Source organism: Phyllostomus discolor, chromosome 3 (assembly GCF_004126475.2).
Source record: "Phyllostomus discolor isolate MPI-MPIP mPhyDis1 chromosome 3, mPhyDis1.pri.v3, whole genome shotgun sequence".
Taxonomy (NCBI): Eukaryota; Metazoa; Chordata; class Mammalia; order Chiroptera; family Phyllostomidae; genus Phyllostomus; species Phyllostomus discolor.
Genome location: NC_040905.2, coordinates 99,418,229 through 99,431,639, shown reverse-complemented (window position 1 = coordinate 99,431,639; position 13,411 = coordinate 99,418,229). Strand labels below are relative to the sequence as shown.

Sequence of the window (13,411 nt, the reverse complement as noted above, 5' to 3'; positions counted from 1 at the left end):
AATGCATATCCAATGTGTCAATGTAGATTCCATCATTTGTAACAAATACACCACTCTAGTAGGGGATGTTGATAAATGGGGGAGGCTAGGCATGTGGAGGGGGGGGGTAAGGGGCTTATGACAAATCTTTGTATCTTCCTTGCAGCTCTTCTGTAAATTTAAAACTGCTTTAAGACATGAAATCATTAGGAAAAAAAATCTGTTGAAAGTATTTTTAAAATCTTAAAAAAAAAAGAAAAAAATCAACATGTAATTAACCAAACACTTTATATGTATGTAATAGCTAAGGCTCCCTTCAGCAAAACAGACCTTCCAATGTGAACCTCCTGTCTCCTTCACTTGCTGCAAGTAAAACTACCTTGTGACAACCACATCTTGTTCTTTTAAAACATTATTGATTTTAGAGAGGAAAGTAGAGAGAGAAATACTGATTTGTTATTCTACTTATTTATGCATTTATTGGTTGCTTCTTTTATGTGTCCTGACTCAGGATTGAATCCACAGCCTTGGAGTATTGGGATGATATTCAAACCAGTTACCGAGCTACCCATCCAGGACCACATCTTGTTCTTGAATAGAAATCCCAAGCAGTGAACCCCTGGAGTTTTGTCACATACTAATGTAATGGAATGCTATGTAGCTATTAAAAAGAATGTGGTGACTACTTACAGGGATTTTCAAGATGTGAGAAAAAGGGAGAAGTTCAGAAATATATATTTTATACATTCACATAAATATATCTGTTTGAATGTGTATTATAATTTTGGGGGAGCAAAAACACCATTAGCAGTGGTTCCCTCTGTGGGTGTGGGATGCAAGAGCGCTTGAAATAATTTTACATCTTTAACTTTAAAACACACACACATCCTCTGACGCAGACACCAGCCCACAGTGTCTGCGGCATCATGGATGAGACATGAGACATTCACACGGACTACAGATTCCTGTGTGGAGGAAAAGGGACAGCACAGCTACCCTCTCAAGGGAAGGGTGCCTCAGAGCAGCGTGGCCACTCTCTCAAGAGGAGAGCGTCCTGATCCTTCCTTCACAGGGTTTTTATTGGCTTTTAATTTGCCCAGGAATACAGGTAAAGTTCATTAATCATTGTCAGGAAGTAAGGATCAAACAATAGATAGTATACAAACAACTCTGAGGGCCTATTCTAAGTCAGAGTCTGTTAGCTAACAGCTACAAAACTCTGGGAAGCAAACTCATTTCCTGCCTGGACCTTTATCATTTAATTAAGAGGATTCTTAGCGAAGCAGGTTTCATAGTTTATGTATTCCTTCTCAAGCTTGATCACCCCAGGAAACCAGCCTTTTCCAGCACAGGGCTGCACCGCCCTCTGTCATTGTTTTAGGATTAAGTCAGGCAGGGGAAGTAAGGTAGCCAAGAGATAGGAGACTTCTCCCGGGCAGAATGAGTACTCAGACTTTGTCAAAGCCGAGGGGCGAGGGTCCATCACCCCTTTTCTCCATAGGTCCCCCAAGTCCTTCCCTGGGGCCTCCATGTGATCATGCCTGTCTGAGATCGTTCCCCTCTTGGGGAATCATACTTGTTATTGGCTAACTGATCAAGCATTGGGGCCCAGTTATGGAAAGAGGAGCAGAAGTGGTGCTCCTGCCAGGGAGATAAGCTTTGTCTCCTTAGCTTCTGATCCAAATGAAGGTCGAAGGTCACTCACTCAGCCTTAGCCATGGGGGGTTACAGCTCCTGAAACCAGGCAGGGTGGTTCCCAACAACCCCCCCTTCAGCTTCAACAGAGCCAAGGAGCCTTAAAAACACTCATCTCATGATTTCCTATAATTATATACTTCTGATTCTAGAAAAAGGTAAAGTACAACTTTACAAATTTAAACTTTTCCATGATTGTAACAGGGGGAACCCCGCAGAAATTTCTGGGGGAAGGGTTGGGAAGCACAGATGACTGTATATGAGCTGCAGCCTCAGTCTCAGTGCGGCTACTCGGAACCAGTATGTATTGCTCTGACAACCAAGGCAACAGTGGCATGACTCAGCAGAAAGAAGTATGTAGGGCACCTGTGTCGTGCTAGGGAGGTAACTGGATGGAAGGACATACCCTCCTATCTACTTCCGTGACTCAGGGGATTCTGAGGGCCATCTTAAAAAGTGGAGAGCATGGAAATGCTGCACTCTGTTTTCCTCTCCCCTCGCTGGTCTAGTCAACCACCAGGGGCTCAAGTTCCTAGGCTGGTGGGCCCTGGAGACTGCATGGCCATTGGAGTGATTGGCCATTGGAGTGATTGCTGTGCGGGCCTGTCTGATCATGAGCATAGCTACACTGGCAAGCCAATGCTGAAGAGACAGGGAGCAAGTGCTAGAGTGGCTTCTAGCACTTGAGACATGAGACATTCACACGGACTACAGATTCCTGTGTGGAGCAAAAGGGACAGCACAGCTACCTTCTCAAGGGAAGGGTGCCTCGGAGTTCTTTGTATACTATCTATTGTTTGATCCTTACTGCCTGACAATGATTAATGAACTTTACCTGTATTCCTGGGCAGATTAAAAGCCAATAAAAACCCTGTGAAGGAAGGATCAGAATGCTCTCCTCTTGAGAGAGTGGCCACGCTGCTTCTAGAGTGGCTTCTAGCCACTCTAGCCAAGGAAGGAGCAGAACGCCACACCTGGAACTTCAGCCAGTGTGCACAGACTCTAAAGGACACCTAGAGCAGATGATGACCAGAAGCATGCTGCAGCCACCTGGATTTTCCCCAAGGACAGTACTTTTAAATAGCAAGAGGAATTCCAGGTGCAGCCTAGGACTGGTCTGGCCTGACAGAGGATGGCAGTGTTATTTTTCTTTGGATATTTTAGAAGGAATGGGTTTTAAGGCAGAAAGTTGCCTTCATTTCAAATTGTGTGGTCATTAAATAAGATTCCTTTTCCTTTCCACTGAACTCTGCCTCCGGAGGTTTGACAGTTTGGCAACAAGTGGTAGTACCCCCACTGGGTGGTTTGGTAACATGATCATGTGATTATTCACAAGCAAGTTCCATGAATTCAAATATATGCAATTACATTGAAAAAACTTAAAGACTTTAATGAGTTTTTCATACACATTTGTTATTAAGAGCTGTACTTGAGCAATTACACAGACATCACTTAAAGTCATTAAAGTTATCAAAATAGATATAAACGTTCAAGTAAGAGGTATGCAAATTAGCAGCATTTAACTAAAACAAATATATTAGTATATTTCAGTATCAGTTTTATAAGGAAAGAAAACAACTTCATTTCTCACTCTCACTCTCTCTCTCTCACACACACACACACACACACACACAGAAAACTTGACTCTCCTCAGAAGCTTGATGAAGGCAAGAACATATTATATATAAATACACTAGGCAGAAATGCCCCAAATTGGAAGTTTTTAAAAGTAAGGGTGGAATGAACTTTTCTTTACTCAGAATTCTATGAGACTAGTCTTTAGACTTAGGAAGTCATAAACCTTAAGAGAGAAAAAGCTTGAAAATCTCATTGGTCTCACAGGTACAAAAATACCCCATGTTAATGCTAACTTTGTGGAAGGAAAGTAAATGGCCTGGCAAAGGGACAAGTATAGAGCGACGTATAAGCTGTAGTATGCATGGTTGGCTTCCCAGAGCAGAGTCATTTTCTTCCTAATGAGGGGTGGAGGGGGTGGAAAAGATTCCTAACAGCAACAGCTTTCAAAACCTGCACCAACATTAAATTCCAGGCTACCCTCATGAAAGGTTCAGAGTCAGTGAAAGGAAGTCAGCCTCAGAAGGTCCGTTACAAAACTAAAGTACTTTGGGAACAATCTGAAGATATAAAAATTAAACCTTATTACATTAAACAATAACTTAGGCTTATATTTAAAAGTTCATCCTGTCAATTTTAGAAAGCTTATGATGAGGTATTTATTGCATACAGTTTATCCTGTAATGAAAATCTTAAGAGGTACTCTGCATGTTTTGTGACATAAAGGCACTTGTGTTTAAATTTTCAACCCTTAACAATTTCAACAAGAAACCAATATGAATGTTGGTCTAATTGGGTACACTTGCACAGGCTGATCTGATTAACAGGCAGAGCTGCAACCCACATTCCCAAGCACTTATGCACGTAAACCCACAACTCAAATAAATACTCAACAGCCTTTTTTCAGCCTGGCTCTGAAATGTGTAGTGTCCTTCAGAAACAGAGACCTCAGTACAGGAAGTTTGGAAATGGTATTTGGAAGACAAACTTTGCCTCTTGATTTCATGGTGCTGGGCCCTCTACCAAGTCTCCAAGATCAGGACTGGAAGGGTACTGAAGCTTGTGGCTATCCAGCCCCATAAAGGCAGCTTGCCCCTTAGTAATAAATAAGGCTGCAGCTAAGAAGTCAATACTGCCATCCTGCGGCAGCACTCCTCAGCAGGTGTAATCTAGGGCATTCAGAGACTCTAACTCACACAGCAGGAATGGCTTTTTCTCATACTGCTACCATGTCGCTGAAAATTGCATAGCCATCCTCTCCATGTTTCCACCTTCTGGTCCAAAAACCATGATTCAAGGTTTTCTCTTCATTAAAAGAAAACACCTGTGTTCATTTCAAGTCTACAGAACCATATAAAAGGGTCACCACTTAAGGGTCACCTTCTTAAGGAACACTTCTAAGCCTCAACCCCTAGGACCTGGTTTAAAAGAAACTGCCCTAGCTTCAAGAACAGATGACCTCTACAGTTAACTTTAAAAGACAAAACAAATAAGCTCTTAAAAGTCTGTGAGTTCTCTCTTCCATTTTTTTGGTGTAAAAGCTTAAATGGCTTTCTAAGTCAGTTTTTCATAGTCACTGAGTGGCTGGTCTATAGGCAAAGACTTGGTTTTGAACCTGCTTTTCTAAATTGCTGACACCCTAGGTAGGAGTGGGGTCATGTAAACACGGCCTCTGCAGCTGCACATGTGGAGCCACCCTCAGGAAAGGCCCAAACTCCAGAAAAAAATATATTTAAAAAATTTTCGCTTAAAACCCAGGTGGACTTTGTAGGCTCAGCAGGTCACTAAGTCAGCTTATAAGCAACACGCAGCAACATCTTCACCATTATTCAGTCAGTTCCTCACATCCCTCTGGGCTTCTGTTAGTTTCTGGATTAGGTAACGCTTGTCACGACTTTCCTAAAAAAAGAAATAGAGTCAAGGGTCCATTCAACATAGTTGGAAACAAATATCGTTACTTCAACCTAATAAATAACTTATCAGACATGAGGCTGGGGATGTTAAATGCCAGACGATTGTAATGGCTTCTAGACTGGTCTCTCTTTCACTCTTTCACTGCAGAGCCCCTACTGCACAGAGTGGCCAATGACCTTTCAAAAATGTACATCAGACTTCTACTTTACACCCTCCCGTGGCTTCCCATCACCCTCAGAATTATACCCAAACTTCTGAGCAGAGCTGCAGGCTATGCTGGGTCCCTGGCTGCAATTTGAGCATCATCTTGTCTCTCCGGCCACACTGCCCTCGCCGCCCTGCCCCCAAGAATGACCAGCTCATTCCATCTCTGTACTCTGCCTGTTATTCTCATCCCCAAATCTCCCATAATTGGCTCCTTCTCATCACTCAAGGCTCAACTACAATATCAGTCACCTCCTCAAAGAGGCCTTCAGTGGCCAACATCTAACAGCAGCAAATGGCCCATTTGTAGCTCTACCTCGTTTGTATTATCTTCACATTAGTTATTGCTATCAGCATTTATCGTTTTCTTTAACTACTTCTCAGTCTTTTCTCTCTTTTCACCACTGTATCCCCACACAGTATGAGGTGCAGATAGTGCTTATACTGCGTTGGACAAAAAGTTCATTTGTTTTTTTCCAAACAATGGCTCTAGTAGCACTTAGGTGTCTAACTTCATTCAAAATAATGTCGTTAGATTGTATTGCAACAACTTTCATATCAGCATGCATTTTTAAAAAACTTATCAAAATTGGTGAATTTTTGTGCAGCCATTTTAATATTGAAGATGGAAGGATAGATGCAAATATTTTGATGTATTATACTTTACTATTTCAAGAAAGGTAAAAATGCAACAAAAAAAGATCTGTGCAGTGTGTGGAAAAGGTGCTGTGACTAATTGTGTCAAAAGTGGTTTGCGAAGTTTCTTGCTACTATTGACATTTTGGCCAACTAATCCTTTGCTGTGGGGCTGTCTGATGCGTTGGAAGATGTTTAGCAGCACCCCTGGCCTCTACCCACTAGAAGTCAATAGCAGAAGATATCCAACATATTCAAAGCATCCAAAACAATAAAATTATTGGTGAAAATGAAAAATGTGTCTTTTATTTTATGGAAAAAAGGTAACAGACTTTTTAGCCAACCCAATATATGTTGAAGGAATGAATGAGTCATTGAATGAATGAAGTTGGAGGAGGCCTGGCCTGATAGCATAGTTTTGGGAGAGTGGTGGGGGCCACATCATTCCTGGGCAAAGTGCCATTTTCCCTTAGGTGTCCTGGGGAAATGTCCCCAGACACGACCCTCTGGACCAGCATGCTTCCTTACCAGGGACAGCTGCTCTCGGAGCTGGGCGACCACGCGCTTGTGTGCTCCAGCCAGGGCGATGAAGTAAAACATGATGAGGCTGCAACACAAGGTGGAGTGGTCACTAGGGAGTTTGTACCATTGGAAGGCCACTAGAATAACAACCCAAGTTTTGCCTGTTTTACTTATTAGAAAAAGAAAACCCACACATCTTCCAAGCAGAGGGCATCAGAAACAGACAAAGGGGTGAATGATCATTGTGGAGTCTCTCTGGCTTCAGTTTTCTCATATGTAAAATGGGACAATACAGTAAAATCCAGTGATATCAAGCTTAAGATAACACAATTTTGAACAAAAGCAATTGACCATTGGCTCCTGTTTTCTCTGTAGCCCTACATCTCAAGTGGAGGGCGATTGAAGATATTATCTTTGATGAGTGGGGCGAGTGGAGGAAAACAGCCCGAAAGCTCATTGCATGAAGGGGAGGTGGTTCCTGTGCACCTCCCCAGACAGGGCCGAGGAAACGAGGGCCACTGGAATCACTGACATCAATGGTACTCTTCTGGAAGTCCCCTTGGCCCAGGACAAGAATGGTCTCCGAAGATGCTGAAGCCCAATCAGGTAACCAGCACCACAGGGTACCAGCCAAACCACAGCTGAGGTGAACAAATTAGGACGGAGTAGCTGAATCCCAGGGTCCTCGGAATTCTAGGCTTGTTGGCTGCACAGCTCTCCCAGGTCATTTTATTAATCTCATCAAAGGGATCCTGCCTTTAAGAAATGAATTTTTTGGCCCACTTCTTGCATTATGGCGGTGTCTTACTGTAATATTATCTACATCATAGGGCAATTGTGATGATTTCATGAGTTAGCACATGTAAGCTACAATAAACTCCAGTTATTTGTGGCAGTTACAGTCTATAAAGTCTCCAGGAACACTGAATTAGTGGATTCTGAACCAATGTCCTTAAGGGAAATACAGGCTTAGGTTCCTATGAGCAGTCACAACATGTTTGTCAACTGGTGGATAACTTGTCTTATGTTTCTTGTTTATTGAGAAAGGTTATCAACACATAACCTTGTTTCTGATTAAGGACACCTTATTTAATATTCATTAACATTGAACTTAACAGCCAACAGCAGTGTAACTCGTGACTGAATGAAGCTCAGCTAATGTGCATATTTTCTCTGTAAAGCACATCACAGCCTTCTTGCGCTTAGGAATAATAGACAGTATTTCTGTACTACATTCGGGGCCATTTCAAACAGTGAAATCACCAACCAAAAACATTAAATGCAGGAAACATGGCACTAAGTAGACTGCAAAAAAAAAAAGACTTGCTTACAGGCATGAGAACTGACACAAGACAGCAGTATACCTATAGCTTTGTTCGACCTCAGCTGGAAAGGTGCATGCTATGGTCTGAATATCTGTGTCCCCCTTAAATTCACATGTTGGAACGCTAACGTCTGATGTGACAGTGTTAGAAGTTAGGGTCTTTGGGAGGAGATTATGTCGTGAAGGTGGACCTTCATATTTGGATTAGTGCCCTGATGAAAGGGACTCCAGAGAGCTCCCTGGTCCCTTCTGTCTTGTAAAGACACAGTGAGAAGTTTGTAAGCCGGAAGAGGGTCATGCAGCTATCTGGCACCCTGATCTTGGACTTCCAGGCTCCGGGACTGTGAGAAATAAATTTCTGTTGTTTATAAGCCACCTGGTCCATGGCATTTTGGTATAGCAGCCCAAACGAACTAGGACAGTGTGTGTCAGGAGACTCAAATTTTCCCCTACTCTATGTGTGTCCACAAATGACCATGAAAACTGCTGCAAGTACTGATTTTGAGATCTCAAAAACCTTTTAGTGAGTGGGCACACTGACAGGAAAAAAAAAGGGAAAAAAAGGAAACTGTGAATAATGAGGATCCACTGTAATTAGAACAAGGCCCAGCACATAGCCCTCAATATACATTTTTTATTAGAATTACCTTAATGCTCAGTACGAATCACTGCAGCAAAGACCCTCATCACCCTTGCATGTAACACCTGTCATTTACTGAGCCTTTAAGGGTCAGGTCCTCTGCTAAGCACTTTACGTGTGTTACCACAGGTCCTGCTTCTCACAACCTTTTCAGGTATGTGCCATTCTTATCCCCGTTTTCCAGGTGAGGAAATGGAGGCTCCGAAATGATATATATGCGATAAGCCAAGGCCACACAGTTGCAAGTGGTAGAGCCAAGGCTCAAGTTGATGCTCTTTTCTCTGCTCAATAATCAGTTTCTTTTTCTTTCTTTCTTTTTAATCCTTGCCTGAGGATACATTGATTTTTTTTTAAAGAAAGGGAGGAAAGTTAAGAGAGAGAGAAATATGGGTTGGTTACCTCCCATGTATGCCCTGACCAAGGACTGAACTTGCAACCTAGGTATGTGCCCTGACGGGGAACTGAACCCACAGTCTTTTGGTGGATGGGACAACATTCCAACTAACTGAGCCACCTGCCCAGGGCAATCAGTTTCCTTTTCAAAACGCAAGTGATTTTGTGAATAATTAATAATAATAATAGGCAACATTTATTAGGTTTTTATAAGTCAAGCACAGGGCTAAGTGCCTTATATGTGGGATCTTACTGTACCGGCTCAATGATCCTCTAAAAGAATTACAATTATGATACCCATTTTAGAGATGAGAAAGAGAGGCTCAGTAACATCTAAAGTGACAAGTGTAGCAGGTGAGCTCCCATTTCCCAGTGGAGGGAAGCCCACATGCTGCAGTAGGAAATACAGGGGTCCAGGTGGTTCTCACCAGATGATCATGAAGAAAGGTACTGCAAAGGCCTCCGACGTGATGCTGTGCACCAGGGACTGCAGGGAGCCAGGGAAGGTGCTCACTGTCTGGGGAACCACCTCCCAGCTGGTGTTGAAGTTGGTGAACGGCCCACAAGCTTTTGAGGAAGGGATGCTGCCAGAACACAGAACAAGGAGCTCAGGTGAGATGTGCTCCGAGGCTGAGAGTTCCTCCTCTCACTCCCACAGACTTTAATAGTAACTCATGAGGAACTGCCTGACCTCATGGCCTTCCGGAATATTCTGGTCATAAATACCCTGAAATTTTATCAAATCTCTAGACCCAACTTCCAATTTGCAGGAATTTCAGACTGAACAAAGTTAAATGAAACCGTGAGAAAATAATCAGACAAATGCAGAATGTGAGGATTCTATTGTCTAGTCTCTTATTTAGAAATGAGGAAACTGGCCTGGACTCTTCAAAAAATCAAAGATTAAAATAGACTAAAAACACATAACCAAGAGCAGTGGATAAAATTTGAAAGATTCTCATTTTAAAATAAAGCTATGAAAGACTATTCGGGGACAATTGGAGAAATTTGAAATGATGTTAGTATTTTCTTAGGCATGACAATGTTACTGTGTCCTTATCTTTAGGACCTGTGTGCTCAAATGTGTAGGGATGAACGTCAGGGTGCCTACAACTTAATTTCAAATGGTCAAGCAAATGTAGCAAAGTGGGACATCCAGTTGAAGGGTATATGAGTTTTCATTGTGGCTATTTCTTCAACTCTTCCAAAGATTTGAAATTTTTCAAAGTACAAAGTAGAGAAAAAATAAAATTATGATGGAAAAAATTAAATTAAGCCCTACAAAAAATTGCCTACATCTACATTACAAAGTTCTGTGTAGAAAGTTTTCCATTATAATCCTATTTTTACAGATAAAAATAAATTCCTGAAAACAACCTACGTGTTATTTGAGGGAAATGGATGAACAACTTACGATCCATTTATACAGTGGAATACTCAAGAGCCACTGAGACAGAGGCACGCGTAGAAATGACTGTCTCCCAGAGAGAAACTAAGTGCGTAGCTGGGAAACAGGACTGGAAGATGAACTTTCTACCATATATTCTTTTATACTTTACGGATTTTGTGCCATGTGAATATATTATATTTTAAAAATCGAAGCTAAAAGATACTTTAAAAAAACAAGAGTTCTACATACATTGGCATGGATAATGGCACAATATAAAATAAAGGGAAAAAACAAGCTACCAAACAGGATTATAGCATTATTCCATATGTATTTTTTTTAAATATATTGCTCATAATGAATTTCTAGAAGTATTCATAAAATGTTAACAGTGGTTACCTTTGCAGAGTGGGACTAAGAGGTGAAGATAAAGAGTAATTTTTTCCCTTTAGCTCACATTCTTTTGTACTATTTGAATTTTTATATAACTAAAAAAACAATAAAATATATATATTCAAGTTAATTTAAAAAATGTGAGAAACAGATTCAAAACTCAAGGATTTTAATGTAAAGATGAAGGAAAGAAATCCCATGGCAGTGTAAGTCATCAGACTACAGTCCATGGGCCAAATCTGGCCTGTCACCTGTTTTGTTATAAAGAAAGTTTTATTGGAACACAGTCATGTTCACTAGTTTATATATTGTCTACAGCTGCTTATAAACACTAGATGGCCCACAAAGTCTAAATTACTTCTCTTTTGCCCATTACAGAAAAGGTTTGCTGGCCTCTGGTATAAATGATAACATATCTGGGGAGTGAGATCACCAGGGCTTGAAACCTCAACTTCTGATCCTTAGCCCTGAGCATTCTGCTTTTTCCAAATCCCACACCAGACTCTACATTTCTACATTAACATTTGTATGTTAAATGTCTTTATACCCCTAGCATCTAGCACACTGCTTGGTTCATAGAAGGCGTTAAATAAATAAATGTTCACTAAGTGCAAACCTTCAACCAAAGTGCCAGGAACAAGAGTGACTTCCTGCTTCTTTCTGTTTTTCCGTATACTCCCAAGTTTTCTAGAATGCCCATGCATTATTTTCATAATCAGAAACAATCTAAAAGGGAACTAGAAGAGAAGTCTCAGGAAAAGGGAGCTGAATAGGACAGACCCAACTGGCATTCTCAAAAATAATGGCCAGCCAGTGAGCCCAAGTTCTGAAAGTGGACCAAGACTTTCCAGCAACCAGAGGGAGCTTCCAAAACAAGGGTGGGCCTGGCTAAGCCAGGAGCAACTTACTGACCAGACCACTGCAGGTGGTGCACTGTGAGGAGAGCCCATAGAAAATGCACTGGGCCCTTTAACAGAGAAGAGGACCATGTCAAGAAGCAGAGAAATGTTTTAGAAAACAAAGTGATACTTACTGTGCCATGCTGATTGTCAGTGGTATTATCGCCAAACACAGGCCAATTAACAGCACCAACAGGAAGAAGAAATTAGAATTGGATGCTCTGAACTGCCTCGGGGAAGGTCTGCAGGTATAAAGAAGACTGATCTAAGGGGAGAGAAAGAAAGGGAAAGTTAGGAGTTCAGCTTCTGTGAGGATAAATGGGCACAGCACATTGAAGCATTATAGTGGGAATGTGAATTGTCTAACCTTTCTAGAGGGCAGTTGCAATATAGATCAAAATGAAAGATATATAATCCAGACCCCAACACTGGGCCAAAATACACATGTGTGGGTGTTTACTGCTACAGGTGTTGATAACAGGGAATAATTGAACTGGAAGCAACAAAAATGGCTATTGGGGAGCGGTCCTTAAAGGTTAAATCACACCCACACAACAGAATACCACGTAGCCCCTAGAAAAGATGAGGAAGCAAGCTTTATATCCTATGTGGTGCTGTGAAATGAAAGAGTAGATTTCAGCACCCTGTCCTGTATGATCTCATTTAAGTTGTTTTTTTTTTTAAGTATTTTTTAGAGGACATAAAAGTAGCCCAGAGACATATGAAAAAAATGATCAACATCACAAATGATCAGATGCAAATTGAAACCACAATGAGACATCACCTCACACCTGTCAGAATGGTCGTCATTAATAAATCATCAAACAGTAAGTGCTGGTGAGGGTATGGAGAAAAGGGAACCCTAGTGCACTGTTGGTGGTAATGCAGACTGGTGCAGCCATTGTGGAAAACAGTATGGAGGTTCCTCAAAAAACAAAAATAAAACTGCCTTTTGACCTACTAGTGATTCCACTTCTGGGAATACATCCTAAGAATCCCAAAACACCAATTCAAAAGAATATATGCATCCCTATGTTTATAGCAGTGCTATTTACAATAGCCAAGTTCTGGAAACAGCTTAAGTGCCCGTTGGTAGATGTGTGGATTAAAAAACTGTGGTACATTTACACAATGGAACACTGTGCCCCAGTAAAAAAGGGAAATTTTACCTTTTGGGACAGCATGGATAGACCTGGAGACTATTATACTAAATGAAACAAGCCAAGTCAGAAAAAGACAACTCCCGTGTGATCTCACTTATATGTGGAATCTAATGAACGAAATAGAAACAGAGGCATAGATACATGACTGACAGCTGTCAGAAGGGAAGAGTGAGAGGGGATTGGATGAAAGAAGGTGAAGGGATTAGCCAAAGAACATATATATATGTGACCCAAGGAAATGGACCACAGTGTGGGCATTGCCTGGGAATGGGGCTAGGTGGAGGCAGGTAAAGGAGGGGGGAATTGGGGACAACTATAATAGCATAAACAATAAAATATAATTTTAAAAAGTGTTATAGGGGGTTAAATATATGTTAAATGGATCTACAATAATCTATAAAAGTTAAGAGATATTTTACTTGAAGTTTTATATGCATATTTATTTTTCCTATATTTAAGAATAAATATTTCCATTGGGGGAAAAAAGACTTTAAGAAAATATCAAGTGGGGAGGGGAAAGAGGTATAGTAGCAGGCATAATATTTCCTCTTAGCATTTAAAAATGCTCTGTTGCTGGGAGTAGACATCAAGCTCTTCTGACTTTAGCAGTAGCCAGAACATCTTGTGAGCAGAGGGCACTGAGGGCCAAGGACACCTGGTGTCATGTCTGGGGGCGGCCTGTCAGTC

At 41.3% G+C, this 13,411-nt stretch overlaps 1 protein-coding gene across 1 annotated transcript in view; it reads right to left on the bottom strand.

Moving 5' to 3' along the window:
- Positions 1-2,734: 2,734 nt before the first annotated feature.
- Positions 2,735-13,411, bottom strand: part of TMC7 (transmembrane channel like 7) — a 62,046-nt gene continuing 51,369 nt past the window's right edge. The window contains exons 13-16 of the mRNA XM_028528931.2: positions 11,696-11,826; positions 9,311-9,466; positions 6,532-6,610; positions 2,735-5,148 (exon numbers count right to left, since the gene is read on the bottom strand). Of these exons, the coding sequence (XP_028384732.1) occupies positions 5,083-5,148; positions 6,532-6,610; positions 9,311-9,466; positions 11,696-11,826 (432 nt within the window). The 3' untranslated portion in view covers positions 2,735-5,082. The remainder of the gene's footprint in view (positions 5,149-6,531; positions 6,611-9,310; positions 9,467-11,695; positions 11,827-13,411) is intronic.